General features: G+C 38.5%; 1 protein-coding gene across 4 annotated transcripts; it reads left to right on the plus strand.

The window, feature by feature from the left end:
• The first annotated feature begins 11,390 nt into the window (after positions 1-11,390).
• On the plus strand, positions 11,391-21,629 carry LOC121943036 (rab5 GDP/GTP exchange factor-like). Of its 4 annotated transcripts, none has more exons than XM_042486399.1 (9): positions 11,391-11,777; positions 12,450-12,644; positions 12,782-12,954; positions 13,555-13,730; positions 14,798-14,879; positions 15,687-15,819; positions 15,963-16,054; positions 16,168-16,424; positions 17,973-21,629. In XM_042486399.1, the coding sequence occupies exons 2-9, from the start codon at positions 12,472-12,474 to the stop codon at positions 18,402-18,404; spliced, it is 1,518 nt and encodes a 505-aa protein (XP_042342333.1). In that variant the 5' UTR covers positions 11,391-11,777; positions 12,450-12,471; the 3' UTR covers positions 18,405-21,629. The 4 variants fall into 4 exon arrangements, with proteins under 4 accessions (XP_042342333.1, XP_042342337.1, XP_042342336.1 ...); XM_042486403.1 differs by having other exon boundaries at positions 12,453-12,644; XM_042486402.1 differs by having other exon boundaries at positions 11,391-11,761.
• Positions 21,630-22,360: the final 731 nt, after the last annotated feature.

Below are 22,360 nucleotides of genomic sequence, written 5' to 3' on the forward strand. Positions count from 1 at the left end.
TAACAGATCAAGTGGAATTTTTTTTTTTCTGCCTGTTTGTTTGACTGACAGTTTTTATTATCAATAAAGTAATGATGATTTGACATAAAGTTAAAAGGAAAAAAGTAGCTTTGCAAGTAGCAAGCTACTTTTGCCATTTCCTTGTAGCTTAGCTTGCTACATTTCTCTGGGGATAGCCTCTTTGTTATGAAGATTTATTTTGATGTAACTGGTAGCTTAGTTCACTACATTTTCCAAGAAGCTTGCCCAACACTGGACTTAATTGTGCTCTGTCTCTATTCCTACCTGTGCAATATATCACTAGAGTGTGGCTTTTTTTTATGTTCCTTTAGTTATCTCACATGTATAACTATATCCATGTATCCCATAAATCCAAATCTAAGCGCTAGATTTTAAAACACTGTCCTGTGGTATCAAACATTTGTCCAAACATCACTGACCCACCAATAGGTCAGCCAGATTTAAGAGGTTATCAATATGTAATTAATCCAGAGTCCAACAGGCCTTGTCCCTGTGCCATTCATTACACAGCTCAGGTCAGAACCACATATAAATGCAGGGTGCAGAAGGCATTAAGCCTACTTAATGGAGGCTTACATATTGCAAAACAGAGGACCTGAATGTTGTGAAGGATTGAACCAACTCATGTATCTCATGGGCATTTGTAGGTTGATGAAGAAAATTCCATAGTGTAAATTGTTGTATTTCTATGAGGTATAAAGAAAAATTAAAATTATTATCTACTATTTAACTGTTCTCTGTCAGTGACGTCGCACTGACGCACCAAAACAAAAGCCCATTCACACAAAAGCCACACTCGTCTGCTGCAGCACCGTGTACACAAAAAAAGCAGGAAAGCAGTTTATAGCCTATTTTAGTGGGTTGCAGGCACAAATTTTGGTAGGAAAGTGGAATCTTTTTTTTTTAATATATTTTTTGGCTTTTTATGCCTTTATTATAGCACAGTTTTAGGTTGACAGGCAAGGGGGAGAAAGAATGGGGATAACATGCAGCAAAGGGCCACAAGCTGGAATTGAACCCAGGCTGCTGCAAAGGACTCAGCCTACATGGGGCGGATGCTTTACTTGCTGAGCAAGAGGCTGCATATAGGAAAGGGGAATTTGAGTCTCTGATGTGAAGCTCTCTAGCTATTGCTAACAACAGTAGGATTTTAGCAGGTAGAGTTTGCTTGGTCCTCTTTGCACCATGACAAAAAGGACTAAGATATACAGTATCAGACTTTGGTTACATACTAGTTAAGATTAATTTATTCCTGGTTTTGGTCTTTCATATGACTTGTTGACAAAAACAACCATATATAGGCCATATTTTGCCCATGAGTGACATCTTAGAAAAAGATTAAAGGAGAAGTGTAGAATTCTAGAACTCATGACATAAATTCTAGAACTCATGACATCACAACAGAATTCATATATTACACTGCCATAACAGAATACGGCTCACACTTAGTTCAGATGAACACTGATCAACACGCAAACATTGTGGCACCTGCAGTTTATCCAAGGAGATAGAACACTTTTTCAGAAACACATCCTTCTGCGACAGATGAACCAGAGTTTTGATACTGGTTTGTAATTTTTAGTTTTAACCGTCCAACGTCTGTTCACGTAAGGTAAGTCTATAACCCTATGCATTGATCTATAATTTAAGCATTAACATGATGGTGTCTACTTTACACTATCATAAAAATTAACAATTTTGTTTTACAAACTTGTTCACTATTTAAGAGTTGTAATTAATCTGCTGGTAGGGACTTTTTTTGAAAATCATATGAAGTGTTGTGTAATGTCAATGCCTGATGATAATTTGTGCTGTTAGAGGGCTAGCAGGCTAAGGTTAGCTCTTAAGTAATCGTTTTTGGTCAGCTTTGAAACGTAGCTATATATTAAAAGTAGGATGGACAACATTGAAGTATTGTAAAATAACTTTTGATTTCTTTGACAGATCTGTGGTAAACATGTACGAAAGGGGAGACGGACATAACAACGGTGGAAATCGTAAGTACTTAATTCATCAGTTTAAACCGACTACTCAGATGCACTGTATATCTAAAAGCTATTGAAAGGTCCTGTGTTAAGGATTTAGAGTCCTCCGCAGTGGTGAAACATAACAAAGTACCAATATTTCATCACAGTATAGTTTTTATATTTCTGTCAACTTTCACTTTTACTCCACTACATTTCGGCTATATATCTTAGTTACCTACAACAAAATACAGGAAGAAATAAGGAACGAGAATTGAGAGACGGATGGATGAATGAAGAAGTAGGAGGGAACAAAAAAACAAAATTTGTTCTCTAAATCTTTAAAGTTGTGAAGAAGACCTACTTTTTCTTCAATTGTAATATATTCTCCGTTCTTCAAGTGGTGTATATCACTGAGAAATTAACTTCAGAATTCTCAAAATCCTGACCGCTTGCTTTTGTTTAACAGCATTTACTTGTATTTTTACTGTCATTACCTAAGTACATTTAATATCATAAAATTACTTTTTAGACTAATGTACTTTGAATATCAGATACTCCAAGACTTTTATTTAAGTCATATTGTAATAGGAGGCTTTAATTTCGACCAACATCATTTTCTGGAAAGATATCTGTACTTTCCTTAAGAATGACTTTCAGGTACTTTATCCACCACTGGGCATCTGATTGCGATGTTGCAGATTGTGCATAGAAAACTACTGCTGACGTGAAAACAAATGGCTTTGAAGGAAGCCAGTTTTTGGTTTTATCCACTCTGGGCTACTAAGAAACAACATAGTGGGAACCGTGTTTTGTAATAATGGGCTTTATAAGTAAAATTGACTTGACTTGACTTGGATATCTCCATATGTATATATAAACAGTTCATTCTACGGTAACAAAAACAGGGCAATTCTTATTTCCAGCTGATTACATAATAATGAAGCATTCTTATGATTGTTGTATACCATTTTTGCTAATAAATCCCCATACATCCTAAACCATGGACCTTTAAGAGAGACTAATTTACAGTTCAATTTAAAGCAATTATAACAATTCTATACCTGCAGGCCGTGAGTTCCCCTCACACTTCGTTCCATGGGGAGATGGTCCACCAGCAAATGAACTTCATGCTGGACTCATTGTCTGGATTCATTTTCTCGTGAATCACGGACTAGAGCGTCACAGCTTCGCTCTGTTTGTGCAGTTGGTTCACATACCAGAGCACCAGCGTGAAGTTGACAACGAGAACAACAATGAAAACTGGGACAACAATGAAAACTGGGACATCGATGAAAACCAAGATGATGAAAACCAGGATGTTGAAAACCAGAACATCGATGAAAACGATGAGAGCAATGACAACATAAACAACCCCGACAACAATGATGTCATCAACAACGACAATTCAGATGACAGTGTCAACCAGGGTGAAGAGGAAGATAACCCTCAGCCTGGAGGATCCAGGAAAAGGTCAAGAGATGAGGATGAATGGGACATTGAAGAAAGGAGCAGCAAGGAATTCCGATGGTGGGATGAGTTTGCTGATAGCAGCACTGACAGTGACACCGACTGCAGCGAATGTGAGGATTTCAACGACAAAATCATTAATAGTCCTGCCAGAAGTTCAGAGGTTCCCAAAGAAGACCCTTTGCCTGGTTCGTTCAGGAAAAGGTTGAGAAAGACAAATGGAGCAGAAGATGAGAGAAGCAGCAAGAAATCAAGATGTTGCAATGAGTTTGCAGACAGCGACTCTCATACCAACTCAACTGGCCACGATCTCGCAGACAGCAACCCTCATGCCATCACAGCTGGCCATGATCTTGCTCACTACAGCATCAATATTGATGCGGCTAAAGATGCAAGTGCCACAGACGAGACTGACAAAGAGGAGAAAGAGGCAGAGGAAGAGAAGAGCCCTCGACCAAGAGGATATAGAAAGAGGTCATGGCAGGACGATGAGGAGAAGGGAGAAAGCAGCAAACGCTCCAAACGTTAAGATGAGACAGTATGCAGACAACGAGACAGTGGCACCCATTAGCTGAACATCCCTAGGCCCCAGAGGTTTCTTTATTTGTTCCGTTTATTGGAAGTTTTTCCTCGTTTTTATTGAGGGTCTATGGTCTCAGTGGGTGTCACTTAACTTTTGTTATTTAGTCTGTTCTGTTTTGTTTTGAACAAATGTATATATGTATATAATTGCTTGAAGGCTGGATTTGTGTTTTCCAGCAGCTGTGTCTTATTTTCATTTAAGTAGTTTTAGCAGTTTTTTAGTTTGCTGCTTGCTCTCTGTTTTGTGTGAACTGTTTCAAAAAACATGCAGGTTTTGTTTATTGTAAAGTTTTTCTTTATTGTTGTTGTGAAGCTGTAAAATTGCAAAATAAAATACTCAAAAAAAAAAAATTTGAAGGTTTACATTTGAGATCTAAGACTTTTGTCATAAACACAATAGACATATTGCCCTCAAATTAGCACTTCTCCTTTTCTAAGATAAGCCTTCTACCTGACAAGTGTGGCATATCAAGATGCTGATTAAACAGTATCAATACTGCACAGGTGTGCTTTGGGATGGTCACAGTAAAAGCCTCTAAAATGTGCTGTCTGTCATCAAACACAATGTCACAGATGTTGCTAGTTTTGAGAAGTGTCCACCATTGCTGTTGCCCGTGAACTGAACCTTCATTGCACTACCATAAAGCCATATACAATGTTGTCTTCATTTATTTGGCAGTATACACCCCCGACCTCACCAGAGTAAGAGACTGAACACAATTACTGAGTACAAATATGACATATTTCACTCCACTGATACTCATAAAGTGTCCATCATAATTCTAAAAACTCAGTTCCAGGTTCTTTAGTTGGTTGGTTGAACATCAAACCACAAAGCAGCTTTTTTATTTTTTTAACAGATATTTTCATTATTTGTTTTGATATTCAAAACTGAGCATTACAAATATTTCACATATAAAACTCACACATACAAACAAACAGACCGTGCTGCTCAGCATAAAAAAAGACCTTGAAAACCCCTACCAAATAACATGTAATCACTTCATCCCCTCACAGATTTACAGTGTCTGAGCATTTCTATCGAAAGTCATCACCAACACATATATCTTTTATATAGCTCTTATTAATAACCTAAAAAGCAGACAGGGTTACGCTGACATACTGCAAAAATGGTTACCATGTTTTATACAAAACTATTTGTTTCAGAATGTACTATGCATTTTAGATAGTCCAGTGGAATGTACTCCAGGATTATTTTACGCCAACCAGAAGGTCCAGGGGCATAATTAGGTGTCCAGTAGAGCAACATGTTCTTCCTTGCACAGAAAGTCAAGATGTTAAAAAGTTTTTTCTTATGTGGGCTGACAAGACAGTTGCTGGGTAGGCCTAGGAGGAAAGACACTGGAACTAGTTCAATGTCCATCTTCAAAATATTCCTTATTTCCCCCAAAATACTCAATCAATATACCTGAAGTTTAGGGCAAGTCCAGTAACAATCGGGGAGAGTTCCAGTATATATCCTACATTTAGAACATGCTGGAGAGACCCTTTGTTTAAATTTTGAGAGACAGTCTGGGGCCAGGTGGGCCCTGTGTAGGATTTTAAGTTGCATTGCTTTGGTTCTATTACAGACCGAGATTTTCTTGGCATTCTTGCAGATGTCTTCCCAAGTTTCTGTGATTTTTACCCCCAGACTCTTTCCAGCTGTTCTGTCTTTTCACACGAGTAATCCATGAGAGATCTGTAATAAGTTCTTATGGAAACCTCACCCTTAGAGCAAAAGACTTTACTTTCCATGTCAGAAAGCGGAATAATATATGATTAATCCCCTTGCATGGGCCTTTTTGGTTTCCCATAATATTGATGGACTGCTGGCTGAATTGGAATTAATGGATAGAAAAGTTTTTAATTTGGAATTGAAACAGTCTACAAACGTATTATCTTTCAAAAATAGAGGGATTTATTCTCAAGTGTCCTGATTGCATTGAATTATCTTTGGGTCTAATATTTAAATACACTGCTGCATGATCAGAGATATCAATGTTACCAATTGTGCAGGAATCAACAGTTTAGTTTAGGTTTAGGAGCATTTTGGAGGTAAAGAAAAAATAAATTCTGGTGTGGCATTTGTGCAGATTAAAGAAAAATGTGAAGTCTTTGTCTGAAGGGTGTAGTAACCCCCAAAAGTCCACAAGTCCTAGTTCTTCACACAGACCCATTATTTGCCTAGCCCTCAAGGAGGGCAATGGGTGGGCATCAGGCACACTGTCCATCAATGGGTCCATAAAACAATTAAAATCCCCACCTATGATAATACTTGTATTGAAAAACTTAAAATTTTAGAAAATGCTTCAGTTAAAAAATTTAGAGGGTGAGCTGGAGGGCAGTAAGCATTAAGAATGCCATATTCCTCTCTAAAAATGAATGTTTTTATAATCACAAATCTTCCATACTTTACTTTCCAGACCTTAATGCAGTCTAATAATTCAAAAGTTAGATTCTTCCTAATTAAAATTGCTGCTCAATGGGAAGATGACTACATCAAATCCACATTGTTGTAATTTTAAATGTGATCATTTAAATGCGTTTACTGCAATAAAGCCATATCCACCTTCTCCCTTTTCAAGTTCAATAGGATTTTCTTTCTCTTGATTGGTGGATGACTCCCTTTAATGTTCCAAGTACACAATCTCAAGGCATTGCAAGCCATAACCCTTTAACAGCTCCCCTCTGTGTGGCAGGTAAAATCACCATCTGCACTGGACTCACTTGCACATCCATCTTCACTTTTTACACAATTATTTGCACTTTTTTATTGCTCTTTTTAATCATTTAGGCATTTTGTTTGTTTGTTTTTCTATGTACATTTTTATTATTATTATTATTATTATTATTATTATTATTATTGATATCAAGTGATCTTCAGCTAATGAGAGCACCTTGTGTGGTAACAAAGAGGTAGCTTACTGGAATTTTTTCACTGTAAAAATGTAATTTTTTTTATCATACAGATACATCTATTATGGCTTTATAAATTGCATGATAATAAATGATGAGCATCTTCATTCTTCATTTTCTCCGTCCACAATGCATCAGCAGTGGGGATGATCAGTTCTGCTCCTCTGGAGACGCTGTGGCTGCAAACAGCAAAACACAACATCACTGCAATCAGATAATGATGAAAATTATGTATTTCTTTGTGCTGGTGATATTGTATATTTCTCTTATTGTCAAGAAATTCTGTGAAAAATGGGTGACATTTTTTTCTTTACTATGAACTCGAGCATTGTATTTATTTTGAGTCAATCCTACATACACTGACCAGCTGCTGTACAAACTATGTGTGTATTACTCCAGAGACAGGCTACTGCGTTGTTTGATTTCGTCATTTCACGGGATTCGTTGAAGAAAAATATTGAATAAAGACTTATCCTTTAAACAAAAATAGGATAACCTTCTCTCTGTGTCAGGCACATTTTTAGCTTCTCATGTGAACAAGGTGTCAAGGTACAACATTAGATTGTCACACAACTTGAATAAAATTAGGATGAAGCTCAGCCCAGTCGTCACAAGAAAAACTTCAACCAAGTTACATTTGTACCTTTCATATGTATCATACTCGTGCTTCTTCAGTGATAAGGTGTATGAGCTGAGTTTGTTATTGGGAGGTGGAGGGGATGGTGGATGGAGAGTCAACTAGGTGAGATGCCTGCCAAGCTGCAGGCCATTGTTCAAGACAAATAAACAACAACTCAGTTGTTTTATAGCAAGCAATCATAGCGATTTCAGCAGGTTTATAATCATGCCAGCTCACCTAAACAAGTTGACCGGAGGACAGGCCCAGTTCAGAGTAAAGTGTGGAGTCTCTGCTTTGAAGGTGAGCGATCATCTTCCTGCTGGCTTCGTCTCCTTTCTTCTTCACTGTGTCAATGAGACTGCGGGCCTTGTCTGCTGTGCTGCTGTTCTCCTCAATTATCGCGTCTTTTTGCCATCATTCAGGACACCATCGTCTAAAAGGTCGTCCAGGAGCTGCTTAATCAGTTCTTTGGACGCTTTGTCCACAAAGTTTCTCCTCACCCTGCCAAGCTCATCTAGAGGAGGAAACAGAAGCAAAAAAAAAAAAAAAATCACCAACTCAAAAATTATGATTTCAACACAGGTACAAACAGAAATATGTGTTGTTAAGTACACACTTATTGATTTAAATAGGGGTGGACAAAATAATAGAGATGTAAGAACAGATACTTTAACATCGTCTTAAAAAATTACTATGAAGGATAAAAAAATACAAAACTTTAATTTTGACTTCTTAAGTTGTTTTAAGGGTTTGATGATAATAGTACAGTGAGAATCTTTTAAAATACAATTTAATGAAGATAACTGGATACACTGTATCACTAAAAAAAACAAATGGGTCAGTGGTGGAAAAAGTACTCATAGTAAAAGTTGCAATACTGGTCTGTAAAAATAATGATAATAATAACAGCCTCATTAAGAAAACAGAGAGAGGTCCAAAGCATACTACAATGTCTATGTGCAAAAATACAAAAATCTGCAACAAAAACAACTGAAAATTCAGACTTTGGTATGCAAGTTCATGAAATACTCCATTATAAGTAATAGTCCTATTGCTGTAAAATTTAGAACATTTAATAAAAATACCACCAGTACTAGATAAAACCACTCATTTGGGAGAAAAACCCTTTGCTGAATGATATATTATATGATAATTACTTGGCTATTTATGTATCTCTGTGCACATAACATGAAATTATGTACCTGCTGAAAGCTAAATATACTATAATTGAATCCATAACTGTGCCTCATGTTTTATAAGCAGATCATGTTTTAATATGTTAAATTTTGACCTTCAAAGTAAGTAACTGTAGTAAAAGCTGCCCCAGAAGTGCAAATAATAGGGAAAAAGTCTAGTACATAAAGTACAGAACCTCAAAATTGCACAAAAGAAGGATACTGTTACTTTTCATCAATGCAATTAATGTTGGTTTCTACAAAGGGAAAATGTCTTACATGCCATATGTTTTCCACAGAAGTGAGTCCATAAATAAACGTGTCTCAAGCATCATGGTACCAGTAACAACATTTTTTTTACATTGTTTGTTGCAGTCAGGGGAAATAAATTAGTAAAGCTGTATTTTGTTCAGTCTCCATTTTGTGTTGATTGTTGAAGACTGGGTGGCAAACTTTCACTTCATGTTGTTAAAAAACATGACAGTTTTCAACCATGTTGGTTGATGATCAGGAAACATATAAACGTTGTGGTTTCTGCGCTTTATAAACAGGTTGCAACTTGTTGAAAGTGGGGTGTGGTTTATGTGAAACTACCCTGCCAAGAAAGAAAAAGAAAAAGAAAGCAGGTCATTTCACAGCAGAATCAGTACCACTCCACTTAATAGACTATCACACCAGAGTCATCATTGTATGACCACACTCTCTCTGCTGGTATTTGGCTGACTTATTGATTGGAGAAATGTTATTTTATTTTATGAATAATCTGAAGAGCGTCTTAGATTAGTGTCCTCTGCAGACGTGGTATGCGTAATGAAGCCTCAGTATTTGAACATGACTTTGCTCTGCTTTGTTGGACTCACCTAGTGAAGCTTGACGCAGTCGTCGTAAACTATAGCAAATATTACAGTATTGATCAAAGAAAATACCGGAAATCCTTCTTTACACTCTCTTTATCCATATATTTATTCCTTGCGCGCGCCAGTATAATCACTGCAGATTTGCAACTTGACTTAGAGCTTGAAGAAATGTTTGCAAAGTCCATTTCTAATCCTCTTACCTGCCATCTCTCACACGCCCTGTGCCAAAGGTTTGTATAGATCAAAGTCACGGAAGTCAAGTCTGCCCAGTGCGCAAAGACGAGCGCCTGCGTAAACCGGGCTTGGAGATGTATCCTGCTCAACCTAGGTGTTAAATTAGAAAGTGATGCAACATTTTGAGTTATTGTTATAGGTTGCTACAAACAATACCGAAACAGCTATACAGATGTTCGCTAGAGGAGAGTGCGGAGACATAGTCCGAGGGCGCTTTATCATACCTTCCTTTAGATTATGAAACTATGTGAGGAGGAACAATGCATTATTTCAGATTAAACCTGTCGGGCTGCATTAAGTACTAAAAAAATCACCGAGCAGCAACAACATTTTAAAACATCTTAATGCATTAGTAATAGGCTATAATATGCATGAAAATATAACAGTATAAATGGGGGACGTCCTGCGTAATGAGGGCTTTTGATACTTGGGGCACATTTAGCTGATAACATCTGTGTAATTGAAGGTTCAGCAGTACTTCTGCTGCTGAGCAGTGCACATTGGTTCTATGCAAGCTTCCCCTGGCTCCCAGGTGTTTGTGTTGTGTTAATTTCTCTTTTTCTTCTGTTCTTGTAAGTAATAAATGCACACAGAAAAGAAACAAACAAGCTCTAATGAGAAATCAACACAAATAAACAACGTAGCTAACAAACAATAATAACAAACAATAAGAGAATATGTTTTTTGCTAATTTTGTCTTTTTGTCATTTTTGTACTGGGCCCCAGATGGCTTTTGCCTTTTCATTTTCTCTTGCTCTACTGCTCTTAACATACTCTCCACTCCACCATTTCCCTTCGGTTGACTTTTTTATGGTGGCACCCAAAGCGGCTGACTGTGTGGCCAATAGGAAGATCTGTCGTTGCAAGTATTGTATAGCTGCAGCAGAGATAGTGGCCGCTGCTGCTGGGACTTTCTCACCATATCAAGGTCATTCGGGAGCCTCTTTTGACACCAGTCAAACTTCACACCCTAGCGAGATTTGTAGCCTATAAAATTGGATATTAGGATTAAGAACAGGCTTTTATCACACACCTTTGTAAAAGCACATATGTAAATTAAAAAAAAGAATTATGGTTGAGCTCCATTTAGCTGCTTCAGTTTCAGGGTCATGACTATGTACATGTTCGTCCACTGTCAAGACTTACAAAACACTTGTTGTTGTGTTTTTATTTCATGATAAACTGTGAAAGGGGTCTGATACATGACAAAAGTTGTGGCCACTCAAGATGATTTATCAAAGGAATGGATGAACAATGAGAAATGCTGACAAAATAATTTCAGATGATATGTTTGACTTAGATGCTTAATACTAATAATGTGACATCATGTGAGTATAATGGCATAAAGGAAGACGCACATCACCACACAGGGACTTTTAATTGGCCGCCCTCTGGCCAAGTTACAATACACTTCACCATGACTACTTTAATTCAGAAACAAACATTGGACCTCAGGTCCCACAATTTTCCTTTCTTTACAATAAGAATTAAAGCCCATCTGCAGACGAGCCTTGTTGTAATCTCGGTGAACAGACCAGAAAAAGACGTTTAGGGGTCAGTTTACTTATATTAGGGATCTAAAACAGTGTTTTTTATGTTTTATGATCATGTGTGATAGAATTGCATAGAAGCTATGCTTGTACTAACGTGGATAATTCATTATATTCGTTGCACATGAGTGCCATTTCTTAACTGTTTCTTGCACGGATGTATTATAAGGAAATTATATGCGCCGTTGCGGTGTGTTAACGCTAGAGGGCGACTATCGATAAACCTGATTTGTGACGCGCTTTAAAAAAAAAAACCCTAGAAGAAGAAACAACTGACAGACAAAATGGTGGTGGGACGAAGCTAGCCGTTTGGCTAATGTAAACATTCAACAACAGTAGACTGGAGCTGGAAGGACGACAACGTTACCCGGTAGTTTTTTGACACTGTACGTTAACAGAAACATTGACATAACCCACCTAGATAATCTCCGCTGGCATAACGTTAATTTGGCTAGTTAGCTTAGCTAGCTGGGTTAGCTTTGTAATTAGCTTATGTAAACACTAGCAGCTAGCTGTAGATTAGCCTGTTGTGTTCGCGTTTTAAGTAAACTTTTCCGTGCGGACGTACTTGTGTAACTTAACAACAAAATGTCCAGATGCCAGTGCGATATGTACAGGAGAGACGAGGCTGCTTTGTGTGGTTATTTTCTGTAACAGTTACTGTTAGGTTCACTGTGAGAGAAAGCTGCCAATTTAGCGGATGCTAACAAGTCGTTGGGTCAAAGCTGGAGATATTCCGCTTCATCGGATGCAGTGCCCCGAAAAAAGAGAGTCGTAAGGGTCTTGATCAGTTTAACATTTTGGACAATTTTGTAACAAACTACGGTAGCGTTTAACTGGATTAGCTGAGTGAGATTGACTACCTGTTATGTAATCTTAATTTGAGATCAGTCAACTCACCAATCAGTGTTGTAGAAAGTTGTTTTGCTGCCTTGAATAACAAATTTCATGGATTAATTAGCATCGGGACCTGTTTCTTTTAACATAGGGCACTGCACTATTGCTGGTTGTACTCACTGCTTTGATTGTTTACGTTTTCTGTCTTCTGGTGCCCCCAGCAGTTTCAAACTTTGGTGAAGGATGATGAGCCAGCGGCGTGGGATCCATCTGGACCAATCAGAGCTGCTTTGCAAAAAAGGATGTGGTTTTTATGGAAACACTGGCTGGCAGGGCCTGTGCTCAAAGTGCTGGCGGGAGGAAAATCAACGAGAGAGACAAAAACAGATTCAAGAAGACTGGGCACTTGCTGAGAGGTTTGTCTGTTTCTCTGTGTCATGTGTAAGAAAAGACTGTATATTTTGTTCCTTTACCTTCTCAGTTTGTTGGCTTGCTCTCGTGTTCGCCTGTCCATCTGACGACGATTACAGTTGTACTGTCTTCTCCACCCCAGGCTGCAGAGAGAGGAAGAGGAAGCTTACGCAAGCCGACATCAGAAAGCCCAATCACAACATAGCATTACACCCTTCAGCAAGTTTGAGGAAAGAAAAACTAAGGAAAAGTCCAGCAAAGTCAACACAGTTACAAAATTTTTTACTCCATCCACAAAAACACCACCAAAAAAAGGTACACGCTTTTCCACATAAGAGTATATTATTAAACCATTGTTGAAACCAAGTTTTCATTTACTATTCATAAATTAACCGATGTGTGTGTCATTATGAATTGGAAGTGATCTTCATATTGATTGCTGAGCTTGCTTAATGTAGGCTTGTCTTGATTAAATTTCTGCCGGGATGCAACCTTGTAGCTCTCTGGTTAGAGCATGTTATATTAAGGCAGCGGACTCATACTGCATGTCATTCCCTCTCTCTCCCCTTCCTTTTCTGTTTTTCTATCACAAAAAGCACAAATGCCGCAAAAGTAATCTTCTTCGCCTGCCTTTTTGCAGAAGTGGCACTGATCACATGTCTAACTGGAAAAACATTAAGAAACAAACCCAGACTGATGTCACTGAAATTTTAGTGCAATAAGCATTTTGTGTTTTCAGGTCAACCACTTCTTTAGATTTCTAGCTTGAAAACCTACGCACAGTTTGGAGAAAATAAGCAAGTAGAGAGAAGCACGTGGTGCAGCTACTCCATGTTACACGGGTTATTAGGAAAAATGTCTTTGTTTTTGTACTTGTAGCGTTGGTTAAAGTAACATTAAATGCTTTCCCCCCAGATGCTCATTTTGATGCTCAATCCAGTCCAAGCCCCAGCTCCTCTACAAGCCGGCATTCCTATTTGGACAGTGACCATGCAACACGAGAGTTCATTGATTTTCTCAAGCCTCTGAAGTCTGGCAGGGAGATCTTCAAACAGTGCCGAGCCTTCACTGAGAGCATGGTCTATAAGCGGGTGAGCTAAAACGAATTGCTCATCATGTTTTTATGTTTGTGGGTGTAATTATCTTCTTTTCACTCCTATAAATGAATGTTTGTGCAAATATGGACAACCTGTTAACAAAATACTAAAATTCGTTTTTTGTCTAAGATTGTGTTTTTACTTTCAGTCAGACTGCGCTGTTAGCAACTCTGGTTTTCAAGTAATTGCAATAGCACAGTGTGTCTTCTTTCCACTGGTGTTTATCTGTGATCCTCTTCCATTGCCACTTGTAGCTTTTCTGTTCCAGCGTTTCAATCACTGAATGAATTGAGCTTAAATTGCTTTAATGCAGATGCTAATTATATCTTTTTTTGCATGACATTTTCAAATGCCCTAAACAGTTTTGTAGCGGCCGTTTGTCAGCAAAAATCTAAATTAAAATTAAGTTTAATTAATTAAAATTAAACTTAAATCAAACTATCAAATGGTCACTGACACACCATGGGCATGTTGTGTACACAGGCAAAAGAAGTCCAATGTCCATTCATGATTATTGTGTTTTTTTCTTAAATTTTTTCAACCAAAGAACAAGCAAACACAGGAACAAAGACATCGTGGCTCCAGTGGGAAAAAAAACCATTTTTCCCACCCAGGTGCCTGCTGGTCCTACCTACCTATCTATAGTTATAACAACGGGTGCCCACTTCTCTACAAAAAAAACCAACAAAATAAAATGAAATGTTAATGATGCGGAATCCAAATAATGTAAACATTTAGCATAATCTAAACAACATTACTTATATTTAGAAATTAACTAAACTGCTGACAAATAGCTCCAAGTTTTTCTTCAGCCATTGAAATCATGCCTGCTCCTGTGAGAGTGACACTGCTGCCTCAAGTGAAAACGATTTCTTTTTTCGTAAATGAATAATTGTTAAATAGGCCTGTTCAGTCACTGCAGAAGTTTTTAGTAATCCATAGGTGTATTATATCACTCTGTTATTTTTGTGCTTGATTTGGATATTTATCCCATTAGTGCATTTGAAAACTGAAATTCAGTGAAATTTAATCTGAATTGTTCGTTTCTATTCCTTGCTCAGGACATGGCTGCTGATGAGCTGTCAGAGTGTGTGCAAGACTTTTACCAGAGCCTCTCAGACCGCCTGCACACCCAGTTCAAAGGTACTGCTTATCTCTTACAATTCTTGCAGTGAGGATTGCAGATTGCAACCAGCTAAAATTTTTTCCCACGTGCCAAGCATGAACTCCCGGTTAGAATTCCTTCCGTCTTCATTCTTCAGGAGTTTTTTGTTTGTTTGTTTGTTTGTTTTAAAGATATTTTTTGTTTTTTTGCCTTTATTAAATAGAACAGCTTAAGCATTAAAGGGAAGAGAGGGGGGATGACATGCAGTATCGGGCCGAGGTTGGAATTGAACCTGCGGTCGCTGTGGTGAGGACTTAGCCTCTGTACATGGGGCACCCGCACCAGCTGAGCTACTGGGTGCCTCTGTTTTTCAGGAGGTTTTTACCAGGGGACTAATATCTGCTGAGGTCTCTTCCTCTCCAAAACAAACAGACTTGGTTATTAAAAGTGGTAAAACACTAAATAAAGCACTTCCCATTAAAAATATGTGTGTTTTTTGTCAGGTGTAGTTCGGCTTGCGATGAGGGGCTCCTAAGTACAGTGGCTGACACTATTGTCCTTATCTAGAGCCAGTGTTTGGGTTGTCTGTTCTGGGCTACTGTAGTCACATTGCAGACTCTGTGGACGAGGACCCATTCCCTATGTAAGAAATAGACAAAACAACAGTTCTTATTTTCAGGTGATTTTACACTTAAGAAAACACTTATATTCCATTTCTGCCAATATATCTGCATTAGTTCCTTATACCGGACCTTTATGAAGAATCTTAACAGCGAATATCTCAAACACAATACAGTGTGTAATGCTATGGCTTTGCGCATCTTTGATATTTGTGCTTTTCCAAGGTTCGTCAGATAACGTAGAGAGAGTTATGGATGAAGTAGAGAAGTACATGATGACGCGTCTCTACAAAGAAGTTTTCTGTCCCGAGACAACAGACGATGAGAAGAAAGACCTGGCCATTCAGAAGAGAATCAGGTCAGCAAACAGAAGTTGTAATCATGCTTAAATTTGCAACTCGAATAATTACGTTTCTTCATTCTGAAGTGTAAGAAAACACAATTGCAGGTACAGGAATGCCATCTGACTTCGATTAAAGTCATGACTCTGTTTTGTTACAGAGCCTTGCATTGGGTCACTATTGAGATGCTGTGTGTTCCTGTAGATGAGGAGATCGCTGAGGTATCGGACAGTGTAGTCAAAGCCATCACAGGTAAGTTTCATTGGGTTTATTTTTCAGACAGCCGGGGTAAAACATCACCTCATTATCTAGGTGGTCGAGATCCAGTTGGATTTTCAGATTAAATAGTTTCTGAATAATTTCAGATGTGATTGAAATGGATTCAAAGTGTGTGCCCAAGGAGAAGCTCGCGTGCATCACTCGTTGCAGCAAGCACATCTTCAACGCCATCAAAATCAGCAAGAAAGAGGCAGCGTCTGCCGATGACTTCCTCCCCACGCTCATCTACATTGTGCTGAAAGCAAACCCCCCGAGACTGCAGTCCAACATCCAGTATATCACCCGCTTCAGCAACCCCAGCAGACTCATGACTGGAGAGGATGGTTACTACTTCACTAATCTGGTGAGGAAATGAAAACACGCTGGCATTTGTGTGGTTTGTTGTGTAAGTCTCTGTGTTTCCAAATTTCTGAAGTTGTCGTGCTGTCAGATTGTGTGGTGTTATAGTGACAGCTTTCTATTATTTTGTCCATTCTATTCATGTCCGTTAAGACAGGCCAAAAGATGAAAACACCCGTCTGTGTAATTCAATGCAGCGCCATAAACTACATCCTCCAAAAATGATCATCAAGTTGAATCAACACCTCTGAGACAGTTTCAACAAAAACTTATCATGATGAAGTTCATAAAAGAAGAATTTACCAACCACTGTGTTAGACTGCACCAGTTTTAGCTAGGTGTACCTATGAAACTGACAACTGAGTATAAATAACGTAAATCACATGTCATATTTTTCTATCAGTCCAGCTCATCAAGGACTCAATGTTAGGAGCAGCCAAGTTACAAGTCAGACAGCAGTCCCAATAAACAAGGATGCAATGTAGCCACCGGACGTGTTAACATTTTCGGTAACATTGCTTTATTTTTGAAAACCTCTTGTTTCACTGTGCTGTTCTCTCTGGTAGCAATATGGGGGAAAAACAGATTGAGAAAAAAAGTTTCATTTACTACTACAAAAACTGTCAAGAATTACCTCCTGGAATTCACTTCATGTCAAAGTCAACAGGGAAGTGTTAAAAATATTCAACACTTACAGTGATCTTTAAACAGTTACAAGCATGTACACTATTGCTTTAATTTAATGTGGATTTTTTTTCCTTGAAACTGATTTTAGGCATGTTATGCCTTTATCACAGAGACACAGGGCAGAGAGATGACAGGAAATTAGGGATGAGAGAAAAGTGGAATTATAAGCAACAAAGGTCATCTAACTGAAAACAAACATTACAGCTCGATGGCAGCAACTTAATCCAACATGGATTTCATCTTTTCTGGTGTGATCTGTCTTCTAGTTGGTCAGCATCTGCTTTCATTTTCATATTTGGGTGTAAGGGCTTATTTATGCTCGACATTAGAGACATGGCATGGGACTCTGCATACATTTCATCCAAATTCGTGCACGTTTTGTGAAAGAATACGGATATGGATAACAGAGCAGCACCATTGGAGACTGTGGGGGCAGTGTAGCATAGTTAAAGCAAGGTGGGATCATATGAGATGATGAGGAAATGTAAATAACCATGGAACTTAACGAATCAGTAATATATAATAATACATGGTACTATAATGTGAAATTGGTGAAAATAAATCTCAATCCACCTGTTTGGATCTATTACAGTATTTAATGGCCTTGTAGACATCTGCCGTCTTCAGTGCAGCCTCCATTTAAAGGTGCAATATTATCACCTCTGCTATCATCTCCTCAGTTGTTGTGTAAAACCTTTGACTCTGCCGTCTAGTGCCATCGCCCCTCCTTTCCTGTGTGTCTCAACTGTCAAAGGCAAAATGCCAAAGACAAAAAATGTGATCTAAGTGAATCTGATGCCACAGACAGATCAGGCATCTCAAGGTGAGATTTCTTGTAATGACCCTCGACATCTCCTCTCTCCAGTGCTGCGCGGTGGCCTTCATTGAGAAGCTGGACGGCCAGTCTCTGAACTTAAGCTCTGAGGAGTTTGAGCTCTACATGTCTGGTCAGGCATCTCCTCACTGGCCTCCATCCAGTGGAGCTTCTTCCTGCTCCCCTGGGAGCGCAGCTCTCAGTCAGGTCCATAAACGGCTGGACCTGCTAACAGGGCTTGGAGAAAGGCAGGAGCGGGTCATGGAGAAGGCTCGGCAGCTGGAGAGCGACCTCATTGACTGGACGGACGAAGTGGAGCAGAAGGTGCACAGCGTTCTGGAGAGCTTTCCACCAGAGACAGAAAACCCAGCTGCAACCTCAGCTAGTGGGACAACTTCTGCAGCATCATCAGCAATCGACTCTGATAACGTTGAGAGTGAGCACCTGCCTCCACCACTGCAACCCCAAGTGTTTGCTGGTTGACATGAAGGAAAAAATAAATCCTCTATATGCTTTACTCCACCGTCCCCCTTTTCCCTGCTGTTGATGTCCATTTGCACATACAGCAGCCATCTGATACGAATCCATTTGTCTTTATTCCATCTTTCCAAGTCCAAAAGGCCCTGAACAGTAACAGAACTTTTAAACAAATAGTTTGGCAGAGAGTAAGGTGAGAAGATCAATAACCACTCTCATGTCTCTACATTGAAAATGATGCTTAGCTTAGAATAAAAGCTTGAAACAGGGGAAACAACTTGCCTGGCTCTGTTGAAAGATTACAAGAGGTGAAAAAGTATTTCCAAAAATGTCCCGGAGGGGCCAAGAACACTCAAGCAAAGGATTTAGTGCAGCATCCATGTTAAAAGCCCTGACGTTCTTCTTTCAGTACCTACTATATGACATTCTTGCTTCCTTAAAGTGAGATGTGCAGGGAAACTTTCTGCAGAGTTCACAAGACAAAACGCTCAGTCCACCTCAACGGGCTTCTTTTAATGAAAAGAAGCAACCTGACTCCACTCCAAGCTCTTCCCAGACACATCTGTGGTCACCCACAATGCCACCTTCAGTACCTCCTCATCCTTGTCGTTGTAGTTACATGCGTGCAGATGGGATAGATGGTTGGATGTGATTTTTAAACATGTTTCTGTCATCGTTCGCAGCTTTTCCAAAAATGTTTTTGGTTATGTTGTGGTGTCTCTAGGGCTGGGAATTGTTTAAAAAATTACAATACCAGTACCCCCTAAAGAAATACCGATATCGACAGAGAACTTCATTCGAAACCCATCATATTAATGGAGTGACGTGTAGTGTAGCCATACTTTCAAACCTTTTGGTGACATCTTGGCATGTAAAGCTGCATCAAATACACCACACTTGACTTCACCACACCGCAGACTGTATGGGTCATAGCTGACTTAGTGGTGGGCAAACTGAAAGAAGCTTACGGAGAGTGGCTGCAAGAAAAACTACACAAGTCATTGTTTTGCAGATCTGGGTACAGAAAGGTTTAAATGCATGTATTGTTTGACTGGGCCCTATCCCATTTCTTATTTTTTTACCCTTACCCTTTTTTTTTCGAGTGCCACTAGCTCCTTGGAACACAGTTATAAGGGGTAGTGGTCAAAATCTTTCTGAATGGAAAGGGACAAAAAGACCTTGATACATTCATCACGAGTTGTTGGTGACGCCGTTTATGTAAACAGACCCAAAGGTGGACGTTGCAAATGTGCTGTCTCTTCTGCTGCTGTGATTTCTCTTGTCAGGGCAATAAGCATCCTTTTGCATTTGTCAGCAAACTCACAGTTTGTTCACCACTTCAGTTTCTTAATAGCCAGCCATCCAATAAAACAAGAACACTGCTTCATTACCAGACTACTGGCAGTGCTCTGTTGGCTAACGCTAGCAAACCGTGCTCCTATCCTGCCAGTCTGCTCAGATATGAGGCGCAATAACAAGTGCAGCAACTTTGCTGCTGGACTGATGTTAAATTTTGGGAGCCGTATGACATCATAGGGGGGGTAATGTGAGTTAGAAATATGTCATGCAAGACTGTCATGCACAAATCAGCAATAACAATGTAACATTAGCTGGCTTACACTTTGTTTCTTTTAATTTTTGTTTTTTTTATTAACAATTAGAATGAATTTGTTTGTTACACATACAGCCATCTTGCTGGTGATTTCTCATAACGCTCGGTTTGAGGTGTGCCTCTATGTAGCCCTTACACTTCGCCCTACAGCTCTATCCCAGCAAGAGTAGGAACACCCTACCTCCAGACGTTAACACACAGAATGAAGGGGTGAGGGTCAAATGCTAGGGGCAAGGGGTGTATCGGGATTAGGCCTTGGTTCTTGGTCTATTTTGGTTGATACCTTAAAAGTATTGAGTAGCAATACCCAGCCCTGGATGTCACCAGTTGTATATTGTAAATTGACAAGTTGAGGCTCAAATTGTAAATTGTAATTGTTGACTTAAAACTTAAGTCCAAGTAACCTCAAATAATCTGACAGGGGTTTTCTGTCAAATATGTTTTTGGTTAAGGAAATTGAGAAATCTGAATGATGTGAATTTTAACTTCCTCTTACTGAAACAACCCTCCGGCTCATGCTCGTGATTTGTATTGTAGATACTGCGTTTTTCCGCAGAGCGATACCCAAGAGAAAGAAATGTGTGTGTGGCAGTTGAGCATGTGGGCAAGCGTGTGAGCCGTGTGTTGCATGGACATGTTTCTTTAATATTGGTAAATCATAAAGTCCTCCAGTTGTGCATATGGATGTTGTAGTCTCATGCCGAACCTCTCAACTCCAGTCATGAGCTGGATGTACAGAAGTGATTTTATTTTTCTATAGAGTGGCAGGTATCAATTCTTTTGGATGCAATAGGAGACATTAATCCTGTAATATTTACAGTAGTACTTTTGTGAAAGAACATTGCTTCATGACATGTTACATAAATTGTAATGATTGAGTAGTAAAATTTTCATCTATTCCTTCAAGAGGGTGTCGTAAGCATGTCCAGTACAAAAAAATAACAGTTTTAGATGGTTTGGGTTTTTTTTCTCTGTTGAAATAAGTAGATAGGAAGTAAAAGACACAAAAAAAAAAACACTCCGAAGGACGGTGCTTTATTAGTGCAGATGAATTGAATTAACATAACCAATTTATTTATTTGGGAGCACTTCTCTTCTGTTTAATTGTTAAGTACAAGAAATACATTTAATGAAGGATGTAGTGGTTATATTCAGTTGAAAGGATATATGATAGATATGGTAGATAACTGGTGAAAACAGTGTTGAACGGTGTCTGTATTTGGCGGTCATGTAGTTAAAGAGATGTCTGGGAGAGTTCTGTTTTGCTGATGAGCTGAGATTTACTTATGTTGCTAGATTTTATTTTTTTATTATTATTTGCAGCACGTATAGTCAGTGTGCAGCTGCTGTCCAATTTCAGTTTGAGAAGACTTTTAATGCAAACTTAAACAATAGCTTGAATAACTTTATATTGCACTGTATGCAGAAGCCATTTATCAGGTATTTTAATGAAGTTTAAAACATGACCTTTGTAACCTTATAGGTTTGATATTGTATCACATGGGAGAAAGTAACCCAATACTGTCTTTTATTTAAATGTAACTTATTTGGGCAGTATTGGTTTATTTGCCTCTCTGGGTGTGTGATGATGATTAATAAAAACTGAAAATGCTTGTGCACTTGATTGCAGTTCCTGTTCATCATGTAGTTTCACATCATATGGTTTTGCAAGCTGTACTTGGCACACTGAGAATGTCACTATTGAAGTACATCTATCTGTTGACCTGTCTGTCTATCTATATACAGTTCTGCATCATGGTGGAGAAAAAAAAGGATAGTGATTGTAAGAGTTAAACAAAATACAACATTTTGGGGATTCATGAACCCCTTTCTCCAGTGTATGCTCATGTTATCCACTTTTGGAGAGATGGTCAGCATATCTCTTGCTGGCAAACATTTTGTGAAATCAATGACTAATCTTAGATTCTGTTGTATAGTCAAGAGAGAAAGCCAAAATACAATATGACTATTAATCCACAGAGGGGAATTACTAACATTACAGCATAAAAAAAAAAACAATCTGAAGAGGTAGGAAACAGATGAGAATAAAAAATAATTAAAATTGAATTTAAAAAAAACTACTTAAGAATTTCTGAAAAAGCTATATACAAATTCGTTACAATATTCTGTTAATTAGTCTGAGTAAATCAAGTGGGTATCTTCCAAAGTGAGTCTTTTTGGTATGAATTTATTTCTATTCTCTGTTATTGTTCCCTATGTATGACTGTTGAAGCTCCGAGAATTATGTGCTGTTACTGCATTACAAAAATGTGTTTTTCGCCATTAATGTTGAAAATACAACATATACACAAAAAAGATCAAAGTATTAGAATTTCCGTGATTATTCAAT

This window comes from Plectropomus leopardus, chromosome 5, assembly GCF_008729295.1.
Source record: "Plectropomus leopardus isolate mb chromosome 5, YSFRI_Pleo_2.0, whole genome shotgun sequence".
NCBI classification, from domain to species: Eukaryota; Metazoa; Chordata; class Actinopteri; order Perciformes; family Serranidae; genus Plectropomus; species Plectropomus leopardus.